At 49.9% G+C, this 23,104-nt stretch overlaps 1 protein-coding gene across 22 annotated transcripts in view; it reads left to right on the plus strand.

The window, feature by feature from the left end:
- The first annotated feature begins 642 nt into the window (after window positions 1-642).
- LOC1272258 (neurobeachin) overlaps window positions 643-23,104 on the plus strand; it is a 28,285-nt gene continuing 5,823 nt past the window's right edge. Inside the window, exons 1-20 of one of the 22 annotated variants that reach the window (XM_061654768.1) lie at window positions 643-959; window positions 3,630-3,803; window positions 5,003-5,234; window positions 5,310-5,506; window positions 5,583-5,704; window positions 5,800-6,046; window positions 6,124-6,270; window positions 6,358-6,663; window positions 7,707-7,847; window positions 7,980-8,116; window positions 8,179-8,248; window positions 8,318-8,461; window positions 9,703-10,289; window positions 10,384-13,450; window positions 13,600-13,771; window positions 15,292-16,041; window positions 16,843-16,952; window positions 17,689-17,946; window positions 19,674-22,614; window positions 22,695-23,035. In XM_061654768.1, the coding sequence (XP_061510752.1) occupies window positions 3,645-3,803; window positions 5,003-5,234; window positions 5,310-5,506; window positions 5,583-5,704; window positions 5,800-6,046; window positions 6,124-6,270; window positions 6,358-6,663; window positions 7,707-7,847; window positions 7,980-8,116; window positions 8,179-8,248; window positions 8,318-8,461; window positions 9,703-10,289; window positions 10,384-13,450; window positions 13,600-13,771; window positions 15,292-16,041; window positions 16,843-16,952; window positions 17,689-17,946; window positions 19,674-22,614; window positions 22,695-23,035 (10,128 nt within the window). In that variant the 5' untranslated portion in view covers window positions 643-959; window positions 3,630-3,644. Of the gene's footprint in view, window positions 960-1,014; window positions 1,357-2,943; window positions 3,064-3,147; window positions 3,319-3,629; window positions 3,804-5,002; window positions 5,235-5,309; window positions 5,507-5,582; window positions 5,705-5,799; window positions 6,047-6,123; window positions 6,271-6,357; window positions 6,664-7,706; window positions 7,848-7,979; window positions 8,117-8,178; window positions 8,249-8,317; window positions 8,462-9,702; window positions 10,290-10,383; window positions 13,451-13,599; window positions 13,772-15,291; window positions 16,042-16,842; window positions 16,953-17,688; window positions 17,947-19,673; window positions 22,615-22,694; window positions 23,036-23,104 lie in introns of those variants that run through there. The other 21 variants (XM_061654764.1, XM_061654751.1, XM_061654757.1 and 18 more) reach the window with 21 other exon arrangements.

Genomic DNA, 23,104 nt, shown 5'->3' on the forward strand with positions numbered 1-23,104 from the left:
AACCTATCGGGTCGGAGCCATCCGTAAGCGACCCGGAGTCGTTCGGGTCGACCCGAAAGGTACAAGTAGGTTCAGTGGGTGCAACGACTCCGGTAGGTGCGAGAAAGCATAAGCGACTCCGACCCGTTGGTGCTGCGAGTTCGGGTCGGGTCGGGCCCAAGGTGTTATAAATGACAAGGTGAAGTTGTTCAGAGCAAAATGACATTTCTCGACTTGACATTTCTCTTCCGGGGGCTCCGGTATAAAAATCGGGGAGGGCTGGTGCGGGGTAATGAAATTTATATGCACAGAGTGACAGATGTCCCCCACAATGTCGCCCAGCAAAAGCGATAAAAATCAACCTTCTAAATACATTATCCTTGGTCGGGCCACAGTAGGTTCAGTTTGAACCGAGGGTGCAGCGAGTTCGGGTCGACCCGATAGATCAGGAATCGATTCCGACTGGCTTGCACCCGACTCCGGGTCGGGTCGTGAAATGAATCGTATGACCCAACACTATTACCAACGCATTACAAAATATGCTTCTCTTCCTCTCTTTCTCTCTTGTTCTCTCTCTCTGTCTCTCTGCACTATCTAACACTCTCGCTGCGAACCTGTGAACTGCGCGTTGCCGAGAAGAGGAAGAAGCAGATATCTTGCTCCCGTGTCGCGTTCGCTTCGCCAGAGCACAATCGGAACCAGTTTGACAGGTGCTGTCAACGGGGACGCGATAACCTTTTTTTCGTCCCATTACAAATCTCGACCATTTAATTAAGGGAAAAGGTATAATAGGCGTTCAAGTGCGTTCTTTCGGGGGCAGCAAAAGTGTACATGGTGGCTTACCCAGTGGCCACAGCTGTGTTCTCCAGTTGGGTCGTACAGAAGGGAACCAGGCTACGGCGGGTCGCACTCCACATCGGCTAAAGTGTAGGTACGGCGACGACGCGGACACCGCTGCACAGTGAGTGGCCCTTTTTTCGGTGAGGACCGCCACCCTCACATCCACATGCATATCCCATCCACTGTCACTATCACCACCCCACCACCATCATCACTGTCCCATGTAGAGCAAAATCAGATAGTACGATACAAACCACAGCGACGAGCCAGCAAACACTGAAGTAATCGGGGTGGGGGAAGAGAAGGCAGAAGAGAGCGAGACAGGGTAGGAAAGTTAAAGGACGGAAGAAGAAGCATGTGAAAAAGTGAAAATCGATCATCTTCCAGCCAGTCAGCCAGCCAGCCAGCCAGCCAGCCAGTCAACGCTAGTGTCCATCTTTTTGCCATCCAGAACATAGCAAACGTCTGGAGAGTGAACGGGCGAACGAAGGGTAAAAGGGAAAACGGAGGAAAAACGCTGGAACCGAGCTGGGAAAGGTAAACCGGAAACCAGGTGGTGCAACCGTTTCGCTCCCGTTTTCCAGAAAGGAGCATTGGTAGGAGCACCCGAGAAGGGGATGGTGCAGCGGCGGTGGAGCAATTAAGTACGGAAGGATATGTTCACTAAGAAAAGTGTTCGCTTTTTGTCCTCCCCCCATCCCCCACATGAAAATCCCGTCCGAAGGAAGCACTCCCGAAAGCTCCGTCCATCTGGGGGTTTTCACACCCTTCTCTTGATCAACCCATCTGCTCCACCATTGTCAAGCGCGTGTGTATTTGTGTTAGTCAAGGGAGTGGGGGAGACGGAGCGGGGCGTTTCTTTCTTTTTTTTTTTGCTTTATTATCAAAGCACCTTTATCTAAATGGGTTTTGGACGAATTTCGGAATCGTCGTCATCGACTTTTGGTACCTTTTGGTGTATGTGTGAGTGTACGTGTATGTGTGTGTGTAAAATCTCGCATACACCGGTCGCTTAGAATTGTGCGATCCATTTCGATCCTAAAGCTCCCCATCTCATCACCCTTTCCTTTTTTTATCTTCAACAGCCACCCACACACACGCACACATCCCGCCCTTGTGGGTGCCCTCCCCCATTTTTTTCATATCGTTCAAGTCTTCCACCTACATTCTACCACGAACTGTCATCTAAAGTGAATGTGTGTATGTATGTGTGACTATGAATAAGTAAAAGCAGAACGGAAAAAATCGAAAAACAGAGAGAGAGAGAATGAAAAAAACTCACACTGTTGAGAGTCGAACAGGGCTAATATAGGGAAAAATAATTTGTATATGTATGATGTGCGTTTGTGTGTCTGTAGCTGTGTGTGAATGAGTGTGTATAGTGTGTGCGCGCGCGCATCCGTTCCCCTGTTTCTACGTGTTTGTGTGTGCTTTGTTGCGTGCGTATCTCCTAAAGTGTACGATTATGTGCGCGTGTGTCTGTGTGTGTGTAAGCGCACGTGTGCAAGATAAAATTTTGAACCCCATCATCCGCTTGTAACCCCTTATTTCTTCATTTCAACCCCTTTTTACGACTTCTGGCCCAAGGCGAGAAAAACAAGCACAGAATGAACCTGTTTTTCTCAAAGGTGAACAGCTACATATGTGTGTGTGTGTCTATCCTTTTGGGGAGCGAAATGCTGTGTGCCTCGGGTGGTGACAATTAGAGCACAGGGGTGGAAATTTGTGGCTTTCGATGGGGTCGCAAAGAAGACAAGATACAAACGCTAAAAGAAAATCTTCATCAACCACTCAGCCGACATATCGTGTCTCGGGGATGGGTATCCGGTGTGCGCCTGACCGTTCCAGTGGTCAGGACCGATGTGCACGGTAACGCACACACATACAAGCAAAGACACATGCGCATCCCTCTCGCTTGGGTGTCACAATCAGCCACCCAGCGCCCGTTGGAGTGTCCCGAAGGCAGGGGACAGGACTAGTGCGTACCGAAACCACCGGTCGCCCTCACGCGCCCTCAACGCTTCAATCAACATCATCGATCAACAACCAACCGTTTTTCAAAAGCTTCAAAAAAAAACACACACACACAAAACAGACACGCACAAAATCCTTTCCGCTGACGTGGTGACGTAAGGGGTTGTTCAACATACATCCGCGCACACACACACAAAACACAGTGCGGTTGCATGTTTCCGTCGCTGTGCTGTGTTTGTGTGTTCGATTGCTACACTCTTCCCCTTAACAGTGAGTGGTGGTGGTGACTTTATGGGGTTGAATTCTATCATGCGGCCATTGTATGTGTGTGTGTGCATTTGTGTTTATGATGTTTGCTTTATCATTTGTCGTGTTGTACTGATATATGTTGCACAGACGTATATCTACGCTGTCGCGAACCGCGACATCACACTTGCGGAAAAAAATCCCGTACAAAAGCTGCAGGTGCAGCGGCCTACGTGGAAGCAGTTGAGCACGGTAGAGAGGGGAGCGCGAGCAAGACAAGTACTGTTCTACGCAAACAACTCGCGCTATCTTAATTCGCACTAGACACACCAAAACACACACACACACGGATACAACAGGCGCACATGAATAAAAAAAACACCCATCACCCATCGATCATCGGCGCCCGAGCATACATGTGTCAGCCGGAATTTACGTGTAGTTAGACCATTAATGTGAGGGAGTGCAACCTCCCTTGTTCTAGTCATTTTGCTCCTTTTCCTCGGCATACTCAACAACAGCATTATCAGAATTACGTTTGCATGTTCGTTTGTTTTTCCTAATCCATCTATTGTTTCTCCTCATTTTAGAGTACGCCACACACCATGGCAGATCTTACGCGACCGCCGCTGTGTGACATCAAGCGACCCGAGGAAGTGGTGAAAATGTCGATGACGGACAACCTCAAGTTCGCCGTCCTGATCGGGCTGATCGAGGTGGGCCAGGTGTCGAACCGGGAGGTGGTCAACACGGTGCTGCATCTGGTAAGAGGGCGCGACGTAAACATTCCGGCTGGATTGTCGGATAATCGCCAAGTTTTGTTCGAATCTAAGCTCTAACGTCACAGGCTGTCCGTGGAAGATGGTCATTTACAGACACAACATTTTAGACTAGCTGAATTAACACGACCGATGGATGGTGCTAACGAGCAGTGTCGTCACGGCCGTACTCATAGGGTGTCGAGCAGGTTTGCCGTCCGAACACATCGGATTGATGTCAAAAACCGGCCAGGAAAGGTGTACCGTGGAGCTAGATTAAATCAAAGAAACAATTAGGACAGGCATGATAACGAATTAGAGTTTTTTTTTCACTTGCTCACGGAACATTTGAACCTAAAAAACATAAACAAACAGACAAATTTTCATGGGCGCAGAGATCTGTCCTGGGGATGAAATGGAAGTAGTAACAGCATTTGTTAGCATTGATGGTCTGCTCGATGGTCTGCTGCTACTATCAGAAACAGCTTTATCATACAAAGTAATAGCTTTCGAGCGCTCTGATTTCCAACGCCTAGCAGCAGATTGATGATTCGCCGCACCGCGGATGGAAACCTTCAAGTGTCGATTCTGGTCCCCCCTCCAATGGTGCACCTTCTAGAGGGAGAGAGAGAGAGAGGGTAGCAGCCTTATCGTGCCACTTTTATCGGTAGTTGGCACTCTTATCTCGAATCCCAAGACGCACGACGTCTTCGAGCAGTGGTAGTAAGCCCATCAGGGCACCAATTTTCATCTACTGGGTGTTTGCGCGCCGACAATTCCCCTTATGCTTAATTTTCGCCTTTCCTTAGAAAACAGAGTACAGTAGAAAACAGTAATGCTCCAAAATGTTAGGTAAATTATTAGCGGACGTAAATAACCGTTTGCTACAACCCAAATACCAAATTTGCAATGAAATGCCTTAATGAATTGTAACGCCGATTGAGCAACGTGATAAGTTATACCATTATTGGCAGCAAACACATTCGCTCGTTTTCTTCTATCTCTGTCTGTCGATAAACTTTGATCGAGTGCAACGTAAACGCACCGGCAAACTCCGATAACGTTCACCTTCAGCTCCTGCCACTGTCGCGCGGGCTGTGCTGTGCGTTCTGGTGTGAAAGTTGGAGCGAAGTTGCTCCCTCGAAAACGAATTGTTAGCTACAAGAATCACTAATCTCCCGCTTTACCATTTCTCCCGTGCGCAGCTGGTCGGCGGCGAATTCGACATGGAGCTTAACTTCGTCGTGCAGGACGCGCAGAACGTGAAACACATGCTCGAGCTGCTGGATCACTGTCCGGCCAACCTGCAGGCTGAGGTGTGGAGCGTGTTCATCGCGATCCTGAAGAAGAGCGTCCGCAACCTTCAGGCGTGCACCGAGATCGGCCTGATCGAGCATGTGCTGGCACGGTTGCAGCAGGCCGAACCCATCGTGGCCGGTATGTCGGAATCGCCGAGTCCCCTGAGCCGCCACTTAAACCACATAACTACCCTTTCTCCCATTGCGTCGCTAGATTTGCTCATCGAGATGCTTGGTGTGCTCGCCAGTTACAGTATTACGGTGAAGGAGCTGAAGCTGCTGTTCGGCGCAATGAAGGCGGTGAACGGGAAATGGCCCCGCCATTCGGCCAAGCTGCTGAACGTGCTGAAGCAGATGCCACACCGGAACGGGCCTGACGTGTTTTTCAGCTTCCCAGGCCGTAAGGGTTCGGTACGTAACACGTGGTTTTCGAACGGATACAGCTCGTATCACGCACTCATCTCTGTCTTTTGCGTCTCTTGCGTAGGCAATCGTGCTGCCACCGTTGGCGAAATGGCCGTACGAGAACGGATTCACTTTTAGCACCTGGTTTCGGCTGGATCCGATTAACTCGGTTAACATAGAGCGTGAAAAGCCCTACCTATACTGGTACGTTCTAGTCGCGTCCTAGCGTTGGTTTTCACATTGTAACCCTTTCTTTGCCAAGCTCACGATATCTTCTCTTTCTTGCGCTAACGAAACAGTTTTAAAACGTCCAAGGGTGTCGGTTACACGGCACACTTTGTGGGCAACTGCCTGGTGCTAACGTCCATGAAGGTGAAGGGTAAGGGTTTCCAGCACTGCGTCAAGTACGAGTTTCAGCCGCGCAAGTGGTACATGATTGCCATTGTATATATCTACAACCGGTGGACGAAGAGTGAGATCAAGTGCCTGGTGAATGGGCAGCTAGCGTCAAGCACGGAAATGGCCTGGCTAGTGTCGACGAACGATGTGAGTACTGAGGTTCGCGACAGCAGTCGCATCGAACTAGTTTCGCTAACCGAATTAACCATTCACTGTCAACATAGCCGTTCGACAAGTGTTACGTTGGCGCCACGCCGGAGCTGGACGAGGAGCGCGTGTTCTGCGGACAGATGGCCGCCATCTATCTCTTCTCGGAGGCACTAACCACGCAGCAGATCTGTGCAATGCATCGGCTCGGCCCTGGCTACAAGGTAAGGAATTCCATTTTCCCGACAGCTCCACCCTCGACGTTCACAGCTAACAATGGCTTACCCATCGTCACTTTCACCATTCCGCAGTCCCAGTTCCGCTTTGACAACGAGTGCTATCTGAATCTGCCGGACAACCACAAGCGGGTGAGTGAGGCGAAAGCCATCCTATCGTCGCTTTCCCCAACGCCACTGGCTCCGACCGAGTCCACTATCCATAGAACGCTCGTGAGTGGTAGCACTGCTGCTGCCGCCGCTGCTGCTACTAGTGCCGCCGCTGCCGACCACCACCCATCCTCGTTTTCCTCACCCACGACCGTGGCCTTGGCCAGTCCCGGTGTTGCGCTTGCTTCCGCCGCCCCGGGCTCCGGTGGCGAACCGTTTGATTTAGTATCCGTAAGCATGCTTTTATTGTTTTTTATGTTCCGTATATTGTCAATTCTGTTTTCCAACCCAACCCCTCCGACCCCTCGATATCCCACCTACCTTAGTAAATATTCCTGTAGATTTTGTTAATCAATCGAACAGTAAGCCAAGTCAATTATTTACACCTTTTCCCTGTACCATACAGATTAACTGGAGGTTCGCTAACTGTAGTGATTTTCAGTTTAAAAAACACTTATACGTCAAAACATGAAACATCCCGAGTCTCATGAAGGGAAATTTATCGCAAATGTGCACTGAGCATGAAGTACTGTAGTTTTTTATCAACATAAATGAAAAAAAGAAGTGTTATATGTTCGTTCAATTAATCGTCAAAGAAATCAAACAATCCATAGCTAACAGGAGTTTGTTTACGTCTCAGCCAGTGGTCACCTACTGTATATTGCGTAGTCAATTCCTTTGAAAGGTCATTTCAGATCGCTAGTTTTCACCTGACTGATCTAGACTGAACAGTTCTGCTTTTTTACATAAAGGTATTTTCAGTCCCTTCTTAACCCTTTGCTGCCTGTCTAATCGAATGAAAACCGCGTGTCATTTTGTATGCCTCACCTATTGTCTCACGCGCGGGTGTGTGTGTGTATCAAGCCAAACAAAAAAGGGAAAAATCAAGTTAGAAATATGTAGCTTTTGAATGCATGAATTTCTTGCTTTTCGTTTTAATTTTGTATTTACCTTTCCCAGTGCTGTATCGCGTCTTTCTACGAACAGCAAAATATTCCTTTCTGTTCAGTTTTACGACCGATCCACCTACTAGTTAGTACTTTCGGTTTTGCCCGTCGCTTTTCGCTTCAAAACTCCATCCTCCAAACTGTGAGCGGTGCCGAGAGCGAACTCTAGCGTCCATCGTACAGAAGTGCGCTTTTCCCTTCGGATTATTTTGTATCCTGCCGCCATATTCAACATTTGTATGCTCTGCTTTTTCTCCCCCCCTCCAAACCTCGTGGTTTATAACGGTCGATCGCCGGTTGTATTTTAAAATAAAACCCACACCCTAGGTACTGTACGATGGCAAACTGTCCAGCGCTATCGTCTTCATGTACAATCCGGTCGCTACCGACGGTCAGCTGTGCTTACAGTCGGCTCCCAAGGGCAATCTGTCGTACTTTGTGCACACACCGCACTCGCTTATGCTGCAGGTAAGCATTGCGTAACTGGGGTTACATCACAGCCCATTGCTACCAGACCCTTTTATGGATTGTGTCATGCATCACTGAATCGTTTTGATATATTTTTCGTGTCGATTTTTTTTTTGGTTTTGTATTCTCTAGGACGTAAAGGCTGTCGTGACTCATTCCATCCACTGTACGCTGAACTCCATCGGCGGTATACAGGTGCTGTTTCCGCTCTTTTCCCAGCTTGATATGCCTTACGAAGGCACAGATGTGCGAAAGGATCCAACGCTATGGTAGGAATGGGAATTCTGTGTTGTTTTTTAACTATATACTAATTTTAACTATCTTTACTTAGTGCCAAATTGCTTGGATTCATTTGCGAACTCGTCGAAAGTTCACAAACGGTACAGCAGCACATGATACAGGTAAGCGCACGGGAGCTTATACGTCCAGCACCGAAATCACCTTTATTGTTTGTTCTTTTACCTCTACAGAATCGTGGTTTCCTGGTGATATCCTTCATGCTTCAGCGTTCCTCCCGCGATCACCTCTCGCTAGACGTGCTGGGATCGTTTCTGAGTCTTACCAAGTATCTGGTGACCTGCCTGTCCGCCAACTCGGATCTCTTGCTCAAACAGGTACGTCTGGCCCAGCTTCCGTTGCCGGCAACTGGTACGAGCTTACACGGCCGCAAACGCGGCGCAAGGAGCGGAAGCGATGCCGCCCTGGCTAACGGAAACACTACGCACACACAACGAAGGACCAAACAAAACAAACAAACAAAAAAACCCCGGAAGGAAGCATAACTGTCTCTGCGGCGACAATAACATTTATGTTTTAGATTTTCTCAAAGCTCGCGGTTGACGCTTTTTAAGCAAGCCAAAACGTGAATAGTGCGTTGGCGATGAGAAGAAGCGAGGCTGGACATAGCGTTTAGCAAGCCGCGTGTCGAACATTTGCAGTTCATATCCGTGCAATGAATCGTTTTCAACTCTGCATGATGCATACTGATCGTTATTTACTATCCATGTTTAATTGTTAGCATTTTTTGTATTTGCTTTAGGTTTTTGGTTTTGAACTTCCATCGTGTTTATGGATGTATTTTTTGTTGTTGTATGGCATACTAAAACTATCTGGTTCTTAATTGTCACAGCAACGTTGGAATCAGTACTCGAACTAAAACAATCAATCACACAAACTATCAGGCGTATTCTATTCGTATGATCGATTCAACTCGATGTCGAGTTGATGATTTTTGTGTGTTCATTTGTATGGAAAAGCTCACTTTGGAGTTCATTTTCTCGACTCGAATCGAATCGCGTTCAGAATAGAATAAAGCCTGTATATATAAAATTAAAAAAAAAAACTTTTTTGATGTTGAAAAAGATAAAAACATTTGGTTTTGCATTCTATACAAAACAAGCTCCTGATTCCGTTTAGCATGCATGTCCTTCTTATGTTGATCAAATTTTTGCATCCTTATCATTGTTTTGTTGTTTATTTTGTTTGTGAAAGTGTACATTTCTTATACACTGTCAAATGTTCAAACAAACATGTTCCATTTTGGAGTGGTCTTATTTATGTATCTTTTTTTGTGTGATTGTTGAGGGTTGAATACAACCTTTAGTCTTGAAATTATTATTATCATATGTTTTGGTAGTTAAAATGTAATTGTTTCGTTTTTTAATCTCTCGCCGTGCTTTGGTTGCGATGCGTTGAACTAGTTAGAGGGAATGTTCTGTATATTGTTCTTGATTTTCAATTGCATTATATTTTGTACCGTTTCGTACGTTGATGTTGCGTAACTTAACTCTCTTGCTGCATGCCTAAATTGAATCGGCTTGTGGCAGGGCAGACGAAATTCAAAGTTAAAGTGAAGCTCTTCTGTTTCTCTTTCCTAACCTGGCAGCTGCTAGATCACGTGCTGTTCAATCCGTCACTGTGGATCTACACGCCCGCGACGGTACAGGCCCGCCTGTACGCGTACCTGGCGACGGAGTTCCTCAGCGACACGCAGATCTACAGCAACGTGCGGCGCGTCAGCACCGTCTTGCAGACGGTGCACACGCTCAAGTTCTACTACTGGGTGGTGAACCCGCGCGCCAAGAGCGGCATCACGCCGAAGGGTCTCGATGGACCCCGGCCGGCCCAAAAGGACATCCTTGCGATTCGTGCGTATATCCTGCTGTTCCTGAAGCAGCTAATCATGATCGGCAACGGTGCGAAGGACGACGAGCTGCAGAGCATCCTTAACTATCTGATGACGATGCACGAGGACGAGAACCTGCACGACGTGCTGCAGATGCTGATCTCGCTGATGTCCGAGCATCCGAGCTCGATGGTACCGGCGTTCGACGTGAAGCATGGCGTGCGCACCATCTTCAAGCTGCTCGCCGCCGAAAGTCAGCTGATACGGTTGCAGGCACTCAAGCTGCTGGGCTTTTTCCTGTCGCGTAGCACGCACAAGTAAGTTTCGTAACATTGCTGACAGTCAGAGTTGCGTCTTAATGCGTATGTTGTTGTTTTTGTTACTTATTTTTCCCTCCCCCCGAATCGACAGGCGCAAGTACGATGTGATGTCGCCGCACAATCTGTATACGCTGCTGGCCGAACGGCTGCTGCTGTACGAGGAGTCCGTCTCGCTGCCGACGTACAACGTGCTGTACGAGATTATGACCGAGCACATCTCGCAGCAGATACTGTATGCCAAGCATCCCGAACCGGAAAGCCACTACCGGCTGGAAAACCCGATGATCTTGAAGGTGGTGGCCACGCTAATCCGCCAGTCGAAGCAGTCGGAGCAGCTGATCGAGGTGAAGAAGCTGTTCCTCTCCGACATGACGCTGCTGTGCAACAACAATCGCGAAAACAGGCGCACCGTACTGCAGATGAGCGTCTGGCAGGAGTGGCTGATCGCGATGGCGTACATCCATCCGAAGAACTCGGAGGAGCAGAAGCTGTCCGACATGGTGTACTCGCTGTTCCGCATGCTGCTCCATCACGCGATCAAGTACGAGTACGGCGGATGGCGCGTCTGGGTGGACACACTCGCGATCGTCCACTCGAAGGTGTCGTACGAGGAGTTTAAGCTGCAGTTCGCGCAAATGTACGAGCACTACGAGAAGCACAGGACGGACAATATTACCGATCCGGCGCTGCGCCAGCAGCGGCCGATCAGCACTATCAGCGGCTGGGAGCACGGTGCGAACGGGAGCACCGGTGCCGGCACCGGCAAGGAGGGTGAGCTGGACATGCACGGCAAGTGCGTGAAGCAGATGGCGGTATCGCCGGGAACGGCGGTGGCGCCCGGGTGCGTTTGCGAGCCGGAAACGGGCGAAACGATGATCGACACGAGCGTGATGGTGAAGCAGCAGCAGGCGATCGCGTTTCAGGACGCGCCGGCGGGCAGTAATGGTTACGTGCGGGGAGGCGAACCGGACCTGCTCGAGGAGGACGAAACGTGCCTGCCCGATGGCCCGCAGGATGGGATGGACGGTGAAGAGGAGGAAGAGAACGACGACGCCGATGGGGTGGATGAGGAAGAGGAAGAAGTGGAGGAAGAGGAAGAGGATGAAGAGCAGGATGATGAGGAAGGGGATGAGCAGCGAGCGTTCGGTAGTGGGCAGCAGCAGGTGCCTGGCAGCGAACCGACCGCCTGCAGCCAAACGTCAGCCACCAATACCAACACCACCACCACCGAGCATGTGGTGAAAACGATCGTCGATGAAATCATCGACAAGTCAGCCAATATGCTGGTGGAGCAGCAGCAGCCGCAGCACGGTGAGACCAAGGAGGCACCGGCCGAACCGACCTCCTCGCCAGTGATCAAAGACGAGGAGATCGAGCTGGCGGTGAACGAGGTCGTAAAGATGAACCAGAACTCACTCAAAGCGGTCGAAGGGGAAGGAGGCGATATGGATGCTGGCGCCGACAGCAACCAGCAGTGTGGCGACGAATCGACCCGCGGCAGTGTTGAGCCGGTCGGCACGTCGGAACCGTCCACCGTCAGCAGCTCGCCGTCAGTAGTGTGCGTCAGTGATAGGTCAAATGATAGAGCAACCGTGCCAGCGTCGCCGGTGCTGCAGGGCGAACCGGACGCACGGAAGGTGGCTGCCGCAGTGGACAGCATCGTGGAGGAGCTCCTTGATCGGTGCTTCCCTGCATCGGAGCATGAGGAGGGTGACGGTGCGACGGCACTTGCCGCCGAGATGCAGGAGGTCGTGGAATCGATCATAACGGATGCGGTCGAGAAGGCGGAGAAAGGCGCAAGCACTGCAGTGGTCGGCGAGCAACAGCAGGATGGCAGTGGTACTGATGTGCAGCGCCACCACCATCACCATCGTCACCATCCTCACCATCATCATCACCATCACCATCATCATCACCACGCTCACGAGGGTGAGGAGCACCAGCGCATTTCCGTGGTGTCGGATGCGATGGAGGGTATGGCAATCAGTGAGAAGCAGCGCGCCGGTGGCAACAGTTTGATCGAGGAGGACGAAGAAGAAGTGGAAGAAGAGGAGGAGGAAGAAGAGGAAGAGGAAGAGGAGGAAGAGGAGGATGATGGGGAGGTATTGGTGGCCGAGACGGAGGAACAGCTCGATGCTTCCGATGAGCGTGCTGGTGGTGCTGTTAGCGTAGACACTGCCAGTGACGGAGCCGCTACCGGTACGGCGGACAGTGGCAAACCGAACAGCAATAGTACGATCAGTACCGGATCCAAGCGTGCCGTTAGCGTGTCCACCAATACACAACAGTATCTCGATGCACAATCGCACCCGAAACAAGCCGCCCAGCCGCTGCAGCAGCAACCGACAACGGCCTCACAAACGCCACCGGTGCAACCGATGAGCTACGAAAGTGGCAGTAGTACCGCTGGCGGTGGTGGTGTCAAGCGTTCCAAGTCATCATCGACACGACCCATGTTTTCGCCCGGCCCGACCCGGCCCCCGTTCCGCATACCGGAGTTTAAATGGTCCTACATCCATCAGCGTCTGCTCTCCGACGTGCTCTTCTCGCTCGAAACCGACATCCAGGTGTGGCGCAGCCACTCGACCAAGAGCGTCCTCGACTTTGTCAACTCGGCGGAGAATGCCATCTTCGTGGTCAACACGGTGCATCTGATCTCGCAGCTAGCGGACAATTTGATCATTGCGTGCGGTGGGCTGCTGCCACTGCTGGCCAGCGCTACCTCGCCCAATTCCGAACTGGACGTGCTCGAGCCGACGCAGGGCATGCCGCTCGACGTGGCCGTCTCGTTCCTGCAGCGGCTGGTCAACATGGCGGACGTGCTGATATTTGCCAGCTCGCTCAACTTCAGCGAGCTCGAGGCGGAGAAGAACATGTCGTCCGGCGGCATACTGCGCCAGTGCTTGCGGCTGGTATGCACCTGCGCGGTTCGCAACTGTCTCGAGTGCAAGGAGCGTACGCGCGGCCTGTACAACGGCATGTCGCTCAAGGACATTCCGGGCGGGGTGCATCTGCAGGCGCTGATACGCGGTGCCCAGTCAACGTCCAAGACGATCATCGAGTCGCTGTCCGGGCCGATGAGCCCGGTCAAGGATCCGGAAAAGCTGCTCCAGGACATGGACATCAATCGGCTGCGGGCGGTCATATACCGCGATGTGGTAAGTGTGACAACCAGGTGTGCGTTCGCTTTCTGTGCAAATCCCACCCCAGATCCCTTCCATCAACACACTTCCCTCAACCCCCGTTATGGCCCATGCTTCGGGCTGGCCTGCCGATGCGTCAAGGTGCAACTAATTATAATCTCAAGAAACGACTCTTTCAGGAGGAAACGAAGCAGGCACAGTTCCTGTCCCTCGCCATCGTGTACTTCATCTCGGTGCTGATGGTGTCGAAGTATCGGGACATCCTGGAACCGCCGGTCGAGCTGCAGATACACCGCAACTCTTCGCCGGTCATCCATCGCTCGACGCCAACACAGGGTAGGTACACACAGTGCGTCGTACAAACCTTCCCCCACCCTCTTCAGGAACTTTCGTTTTCGGTCCTTTTGGTCTTTGGTTCGTTTTCTTTTCTTTTGCGTTCTTATCAAGAATCTCTTTTTCGTTGTTACTGTTGTTTTGGGTGGTTTTCGTTCAGCAGCAACGAGAGCTGTATTTGTTTTACGATATGACAATCGTTGGTAGTAATGCGGTTTTAAAGCACTTCCAGATCAGTATGTGCTTCTTAGCTGTTTAGTTTCGCCTTCTTAGATCTCTGATAAGATTTGTTTATACAAAAAGCTTTGTTACATGATGAATCAACTAATGCTTATTACCAAGATTGTAACCTATTACCATTGCTTGTAACCTATTAAGTCAATTAAGCCGCGGTCTCATGGTACAGTCGTCTACTCGTACGACTTAACAACATGCCCGTCATGGGTTCAAGCCCCAAATAGACCGTGCCGCCATACGTAAGACTGACTATCCTGCTATGGGGGGAAATCAATAAGTCACTGAAAGCCAAGCCCACAAGTGGTACAGGCAGGCCTTGCCCGACAACGGTTGTTGAGCCAAAGAAGAAGAAGATTAAGTCAATTAACTAGAAACTATTTATAAGTAACTAGACCCCCAGGAAAGTGTGATTGATTATAAACAAACTACAAGTGATGAAAATCACTAATTTTAACACCTTGAGAACAGAATTGAGCAAGTTTTTGTTAGCTTTTTCAAATTTTATAGTATTTACAACGTCTAAGTATCTTCCTTAGGGCTGTGTACAGTTTGTTGGTGCAATTGCGTGTACTGATTTCACAGATAAATTATCACATATAAAATACTTTGGCTTTTTTACAAAAGAAAATATGTATTTTCTGTTCAAATATCATCGTATATTTCATTAAGTAGTAACATTCACTAACCTCGCTCAAAATATGTCCAAAAAGAAAATACTGCCCCCGCCAGTTTTGCTTCAACATAGCTTTAGCGTTAACGTTTATGGGTTTTATAGTATATTATTTTTGTTATTTTTATTCTGCCGTTAGCCAATAATCAATATCGATTCTATAGCTGCTACTCGAGCAACTCGATTTTTCAGCTTTTTTACATGCCAACCTAAATCAAGAAAATGTTCTCTCTCCCCATTGTGTTTTCTTTCTGTCTTTTCTCTTTTTATCTCTCTGACGCTGCTTTGAAATTAAAAACAAAACCCCGGTTTGGTCTGCATTACGCACCAATGACCAAACGAAACGTCATCCAACCAATTAATTTGCTCGATTCAACTATGTGTGTTGCGAATACTGCGTACTATCTTTGTACTTATCCTGCCCTATGTAACGCTCACGCCATCTTAAATGTGCAACTTTTTTGCTCGATTCAAAACCTGCTACGCTTCAACTACTAAATGCTGCTACTATACTAACACTTACTCTACCTACATCCTCCCACCCCTGCGATTCTAACTCAACTGAAATTGAACTCTGTCGACTAAAACCAACCAAAAACAAAAATCAATACAACAGAGTCAAGCAATAGGCCACTGTTTCCGCAATGGTCGCACCACGTGTACCCACAGTTCCTACCCGGATCCCATCCGAACCACCAGCCAACGATCGTGCACGGCAGCAGCAACACCATCACCTCCTCCTCGTCGCAAACCATCTCATCGTCGTCCGGCTCCTCGTCCGCCGGCGGATGTGGCAACCTGCTTAACAGCAACAACAACAACAACAACAACAATAACAACAACAACAACAACAACAATAGCAACCTTATCAACAACAACACTTCAGGGGGTAGCATTAATCACAAGGACGTTGCCGGGGCCAGCGTGAACGGGAGCACCTTGCCACTATACTACGGCCATGCAGCAACTGCCACGAACACGGCAACGAACAACACACTGAACAACAACAACAACAACGGACAAGGCTTCGGTACCGGGCCAGGCAATTGTATCTTCACCAGCGAAATGCTCAACTGCTACTCACCAGCTGCTGCTGCCGCCGCCGCCTCTGCTGCCGCCATCGCCGGTGGCCATCTGCAGCAGCACCATCAGCAACAGCAGCAGCCCCAGCACTACACCCAGCAGCAGCACGGACTCAACAACAACTCCCTTACGGCGCTAATTAATACGGGCGGGGTCGGCTCGTACGGTGCAGGTAGCGCACCGGTCGTTGGGCTGCGCGCTGTCGGACGGACTGTTGGAACCACTGTCACTGCCGGTCTGCACAATGGTGTCGGCGTTGGTCACGGTGGCAAGCTATCGAAAGGCACGACAACACTCCTTCTTGTCGCTCACACACTGTCACCTTCCTCACCGTCTTTTTTTTTGTCCCAACACACACACATACATGCACACGCAAATCTTCCCCCCGTCGTATGTTTCTTCGAAAATACAGTAATTTTTTACCGGAAAATTACTGTGTAATCGTTCGAACTTCCGATACGATCGATGCAACGGGCAACAACTAACACAAATTGAGGCACGCACACATTATACACGCGCGCATCACTCTGTACCTAAACACGCACCCGATTAGCATTCCTTTGCCTTTTTGGTTGGTCTATGTTGTTTTCTTTCCTTTTCGTTGCTTTCGTTTCCATTATTTTGCCAATTGTTTGCCGCTGATTTATTTATTTTTTCTACCTTTGGGTTGCAAGTTTTGTCTTTTTGTTTTGTTTACTAGCTCTAGGTTTGCCGTTTCTATTTGCATTTTCCATTTCGTTTTGTACATTCTTGTTGACTTGATTTGTTTTATTATTGAATTGTTTTTTCGACCATCGTTTCTATTTTCCTTCTTTACGATGCGGTCATTTTTGTTCTGTTCGATTTTTTTATTTATTGGATTGTATTTTGTCGGCCGTGTTTACATGTCTTCAATGATTTTGTTATGTTTTGTGTAAATTTATTCCTGTTCCAGTTTATCCGTCGTAAGAGCGGTAAACACAAACACAAAAACATTGACTAAGAGAGAAAGAAGGAAATACTTCCTACTCTTGCGTATGACGGGTTCGTCGCCGAAGCCAAAACTAAACTTTTTTTTCTTCTATTTCCTCCCCCCTCCCTATAGGAACTCAATCCATGCAGGAAGGTGATTACGAGGTGATAGTGGTCGACGAGAACAACTCCTCCGTTATAGCGGACAACGATTCACACTCCAGTGGTCCACTGTCGATAAAGGTGAGTTTTTGGCAAAGAGTGTTGAAAGGCAATCGAACGCTTCGAATGTCCCGACCGTAAAAGACAAGCGAGAAACCCGCAAACTATCGAGGTTGAACACCGGTTTAGTTTTTTTTCGCACAATTGATCTGATTGATTTAACGACTTTTGAAAAACTTGTCGTATTTTGACGCGCGTTTAACCGTTGTTGATACTGACTTTGCAAAACTACGACTAAAGTTGCACAATGAAAACGATCCAGCAGTGTAACGTATGGTCATAATCGCTTAATGGCTAAACTCTTGTTGAGGTTACTTGTTAATTGCATATATTTCTGAAACGTTCGCTATGATTTGGAAACTTTTGAGTTTCAGGTGTACCTTTATTTTTTTGCTAATGTTGAACTGTGCATGAGTTCTAAATACGCTAAATGTTACAATATTTCCTGCGTTGCATGCTTATAGTAATATTAACTGGATTGTTGTTCTAATGTTCAAACCATGGTCCTCACATCCTAACAAGCCCCCCCCCCCCTACTTCCTCTTAATACGTCCCTAATGATTTACTTATAATTAACTTTTTACTCCTTGCTCATTTGCCTTCTATCTCTTCCTAATTGGATGCCAAATTGAACGCCCAAAAAACTTTAAAATCCTCATACTCCCTAATACTCTATTTCCTCTCTAATAACCATCGCTCTCTACCCGTTAACCTATTTAAACTATGCGTATATGTGTGCCGATTCCCATTCGGTAAGGCCGTAACTTCCGCTAGCAACTCGAGGCGTACGTCGACGGTGAAGCAATATCATCCGACCGATCATCCAGGACTACCCGCGGCGGTTAACACAGGCGAACCGCACCTTCATTCCTGCTACCAGCAGCCAATGCTCTCGTCGGTCGGTCTGACCGGCACCATGGCCACAGTGACAGCACCGTCCGCGACAGCAACCATCGCCGTAAGCGACGAACGTTCGGAGCTAGCGCAGCGTGCAGTACCCCAGGGACAGGTGAAGGTAAATGAGGCAAACCAGCGCAGCACAGCGAGCGAGATGATTTGTGGCACAGCACAAACCCGTATCCGGTTCCGTATTTCTTCCTCATTCCTCTACCCCCTTCGCTTCGAAGACTAAATGTAGTGCTTGTTTTTGGGGTTTGCGACATCCAACTTCTTCCCTTCCCTGTAGTGGTGGTAGTTACGCTTTCCATGTTACTTGTAGTTATTGCTTGTCCTGTAGTTAGTGTGTAGTTTTGGTTTGTTAATTGTACCTTTTCGGAGATGCCCGAAAATTATTTGACACTTTTTACTGGCGCGTTTTGACAAAATTCAATTAACGCGTTGGCTAAAGTGTGTCAAAGCTATCATACCAACCCATTTACCGATGTAAAATATAAATTTTTGTGTGCCAATTTGCATGTAGTAACATCTATAGTATGCAACGATTCGCGTTTGCTTTTCCATTTGCAGATATATTGATTTTATGTTCAAAAAAAACGTTGAAAAGGAATGATGTTTTTTTGGTTTGTTACACTGTATTGCATGTGCTTACAAAATGCATTCTTTGCTAAACCGTACATTATGTGTGCTAATTTCAAAACTCAGAACGATATCATGTCAAGCGTTGTACTAGCGAGACGAGTCCATCAAGCGATTTGAATGTGTATAGCAAACATGTCAAAACAAACGAAAACTTCCATCTTTCCCCCTGTTTCTGAAACCATTTCCCGGGAAGTGGAACGTTTGTAGCTGAAACAGCATTAGGGTGTGCATCGCCGCTTTTCTGGTCCCCAAAGAGCTGGTGCAGTTTTTCATGAAGCTTGTTTCACCTGCCAACTAGCAATCATTATGCATAAAATAAATAAAACAAGAGTGATTCGTTTACAGGGTTTCCCATTTTTTTTAAAACAAGTTTCCTTGATTTTTCAAAAGTAATAACGGTTTCCAACCAGAATTGAATTTGTATAGCATTATCCACTTAATAATTGTAATATTTTCAAACGTGTGAACAATACAGTCACCTTTAACTATTTCAACTTTGTTCGTAGGAATCATTTTTTTCACAGGTTGTTTAGTAAATTTGTAATAAATTGCTGTACCTCAGTTGTGGTCAATCCATTTTTATAGCCTTTGAAACCTCTAAATAGAGCGAAATCATTATAAAATGTAGTCTCTTTTTCAAATGAATTTTTTCTTTCAGAAGAACATTTTGATAGTCTACGATACGTGTCCTATTCCTTTTTTTGTTTCTTATCCATGATTGTCTGCCTAAGACGGAAATTCTCTTAGTAGCTTACGCGATTTGGCAGCGTAGATTAATTCTCTAAGGATTATTTCAAAAACAGTTCATATTTTTTTTATTTTGCTGTCAAAGCCCATAATTACATAGTTACTGCTTCAATATTCCATAACAACACAGTGATTAATTTTCCCTAAGACGAATATCTATCTAAGATCTGTTCAAGATTCGCTATATTCAGAGAGCCTTCACTGTATTCACTGGTATGTTTTTGCTAATAGGACGTTTGTGATTGTGAAAGAGTTTGATAAAATTGAAACAACTCTTTTAAAAACTGTCATTTTATAACGAAGACATCAATATTAGCAGCACAAAAAACTTGGGAAATCCTGTAATTTAGCTCAAACGATTCTCAATGGTTTACCCACACTAAGCAATTGCTCAAATCACGCATCTAAAAGCGTACTAATTGCACCATTTCTTCCCCCGTATGTGTGTGTGTGCAGAGCGTCGACTCCGATGGCGGTTCTCTGAATCTGAACTCGACCGAGAACGATCCACAGGAAGTGGAAACATCGAGCGAAATTATGCCGGACGATAACAAACCGACGAACTCGAACGATGAAAGCTGGACGGACGTGAACCTGAACGACGATGGGGCGAGCGAGTTGAAGCCGCCGCGCACGGACGGTGGTGCGTTGGGCATTGGCGGTGTGCCCGGCAGCAACGGTAGCGGTGTCGGTACGGGCGCGGGAAGCCTTGGTCCGATGGCCAGCGCGCTTAGTGGCCGGATGGATGGCGTCACGGGAGCGAGCGTGAACTTGGGCGGCGGGGCCGGCGGTACCGGCGGCGTGAAGCACGAGTCGGACATTGCCGTGGTGCGCGTACCGGACGGATACGGTGGCCAGGTGGTGGGTCCGACCGGCGGTTCGGTACGTGGCCGGCCGGAGGACCTCAACCTGAAGGCGCCGTTTGTGAGCCAGCTGCCGCTGGCAATACCGTCGCGCGAGGCCAGCCTCACCCAGAAGCTGGAAATAGCGCTCGGTCCAGTCTGTCCGCTGTTGCGCGAAATCATGGTCGACTTTGCACCGTTCCTGTCAAAAACGCTCGTCGGCTCGCACGGCCAGGAGCTGCTGATGGAGGGCAAGGGGCTGACGACGTTCAAGAACAGCCATTCGGTGGTGGAGCTGGTGATGCTGCTCTGCTCGCAGGAGTGGCAGAATAGCCTGCAGAAGCACGCGGGCCTCGCGTTCATCGAGCTGATCAACGAGGGCCGGCTGCTGTCGCACGCGATGAAGGACCACATCGTGCGGGTCGCAAACGAGGCCGAGTTCATACTGAATCGCATGCGGGCGGACGACGTGCTGAAGCACGCTGACTTTGAATCCCAGTGCGCCCAAACGCTGCTCGAACGGAGGGAGGAGGAGCGCATGTGCGACCATCTGATCACGGCGGCCCGCCGCCGGGACAACGTGATCGCGAGCCGGCTGCTGGAGAAGGTACGCAACATCATGGGCAACCGGCACGGGGCGTGGGGCGACATGAACGCGAACTACCAGAAGCAGATCTTCTGGAAGCTGGACGCGTGGGAGGACGACGCGCGGCGCCGGAAGCGCATGGTGCAGAACCCGCGCGGCTCCAGCCATCCGCAGGCGACGCTGAAGGCGTCGCTCGAGAATGGTACGACCGGGGGAACGGTGGCAGCGGCCACCTCCAGCACCGCCAGCACCGCAGCAACCAGCGCAGACGAAGCGGTCGGTAGTGGGGACACGACAACCCCGACCAGTGCCCGACTGGCTGGTGGTGGCGGTGGTGTGGCGCGGGAGGAAATCTACTCGCAGATTGCTGTTCCCCGGTCGCAGCAGCCCGACCTGCTGGACGATTCGGAGCTGCTGATCGAGGACCGGGAGCTGGACCTCGACCTGACCGGCCCGGTCAACATCAGCACGAAGGCGAAGCTGATCGCGCCCGGCCTGGTGGCGCCCGGCACCATGTCAATTACCTCCACCGAGATGTACTTCGAGGTGGACGAGGAGAACGGCGAGTTCCAGCAGATCGACCAGGAGGTGCTGAAGTACTGCGATCATCTGCACGGCAAGTGGTACTTCTCCGAGATACGGGCCATCTTTTCCCGTCGCTATCTGCTGCAGAACGTCGCGCTCGAGATCTTCCTTGCTAGTCGCACCTCGATCCTGTTTGCCTTCCCCGACCAGCACACGGTGAAGAAGGTGATCAAGGCGCTGCCGCGGGTGGGCGTCGGCATCAAGTACGGCATCCCGCAAACGCGCCGCGCGTCGATGATGTCGCCCCGGCAGCTGATGCGCAACTCGAACATGACGCAGAAGTGGCAGCGGCGCGAGATCTCCAACTTTGAGTATCTGATGTTCCTGAACACGATCGCGGGCCGCACGTACAACGATCTCAACCAGTACCCGGTGTTCCCTTGGGTCATCACCAACTACGAGTCGCGCGAGCTCGACCTCAGCCAGCCGTCGAACTATCGCGACCTTTCCAAACCGATCGGTGCGCTCAATCCGAGCCGGCGCGAGTACTTCGAGGAGCGGTACGAAACGTGGGACACGCCCGGCATACCGCCGTTCCACTACGGCACGCACTACTCGACCGCCGCCTTCGTGCTGAACTGGCTGATCCGCATCGAGCCGTTCACGACGATGTTCCTGGCGCTGCAGGGCGGCAAGTTTGACCATCCCGATCGGCTGTTCTCGTCCGTCGCGCTGTCGTGGAAGAACTGCCAGCGCGACACGTCCGACGTGAAGGAGCTCATTCCGGAGTGGTACTTCCTGCCGGAAATGTTCTACAACGCGTCCGACTACCGGCTTGGGCAGCGCGACGACGGCAGCACGGTCGGGGACGTCGAGCTGCCGCCGTGGGCGAAAACGCCCGAGGAGTTTGTGCGCATCAACCGGATGGCGCTCGAGTCGGAGTTCGTCTCCTGCCAGCTGCACCAGTGGATCGACCTCATCTTCGGCTACAAGCAGCGCGGCCCGGAAGCGATGCGGGCGACGAACGTGTTCTACTACCTCACGTACGAGGGCAGCGTTGATCTGGACACGATCGGAGATCCGGTGACGCGGGACGCGATCGAGAATCAGATCCGCAACTTCGGTCAAACGCCCAGCCTGCTGCTGATGGAGCCGCATCCGCCCCGGTCGTCCGCCATGCACCTGTCGCCGATGATGTTCAACACGATGCCGGACGACGTGTGCATGTCGCTCAAGTTCCATCTCAACTCGCCGATCATACACATCTCGGCGAACACGTACCCGCAGCTGCCGCTGCCGTCGGTCGTCACCGTGACTGCGGGGCACCAGTTTGCGGTCAATCGCTGGAACTGCCAGTACACCGCCAGCATCCAGAGCCCGAGCTACGCCGAGTCGACGCAAAACCTGAACGCAAACCTGCCGCTCACTATGGATCCGCTGCTGTGTATGTATTCTTGAAAACAAGCAACACAATCTGGTGGCCTCATCAACCTATCGTTTCGGGCGTTTCTCCTTTTTTTGCAGCACAAATCAATGGACACAACAACAGCAACCAGCAGAATCGGCGCCACCTGGGCGACAACTTTAGCCAGAAGCTGCAGATCAAGTCGAACTGCTACGTCACCACCGTGGACAGCCGGTTCCTGATCGCGTGCGGCTTCTGGGACAACAGCTTCCGCGTGTTCTCCACCGAGACGGCCAAGATCGTGCAGATCATCTTCGGTCACTTTGGCGTGGTGACCTGCCTGTCGCGGTCGGAGTGTAACATCACGTCCGATTGCTACATTGCGTCCGGGTCGGCCGACTGCACCATACTGCTGTGGCACTGGAATGCCCGCACGCAGTCGATTGTTGGCGAGGGCGAGGTAAGGCTCCGGCATGGCAGCTGAGCGATTTTGCCTCCAATTCCAAGTCGTTTTTGTCTCTAAAGCATC

The sequence above is a fragment of the Anopheles gambiae genome, chromosome X (assembly GCF_943734735.2).
Source record: "Anopheles gambiae chromosome X, idAnoGambNW_F1_1, whole genome shotgun sequence".
NCBI lineage: Eukaryota > Metazoa > Arthropoda > Insecta > Diptera > Culicidae > Anopheles > Anopheles gambiae.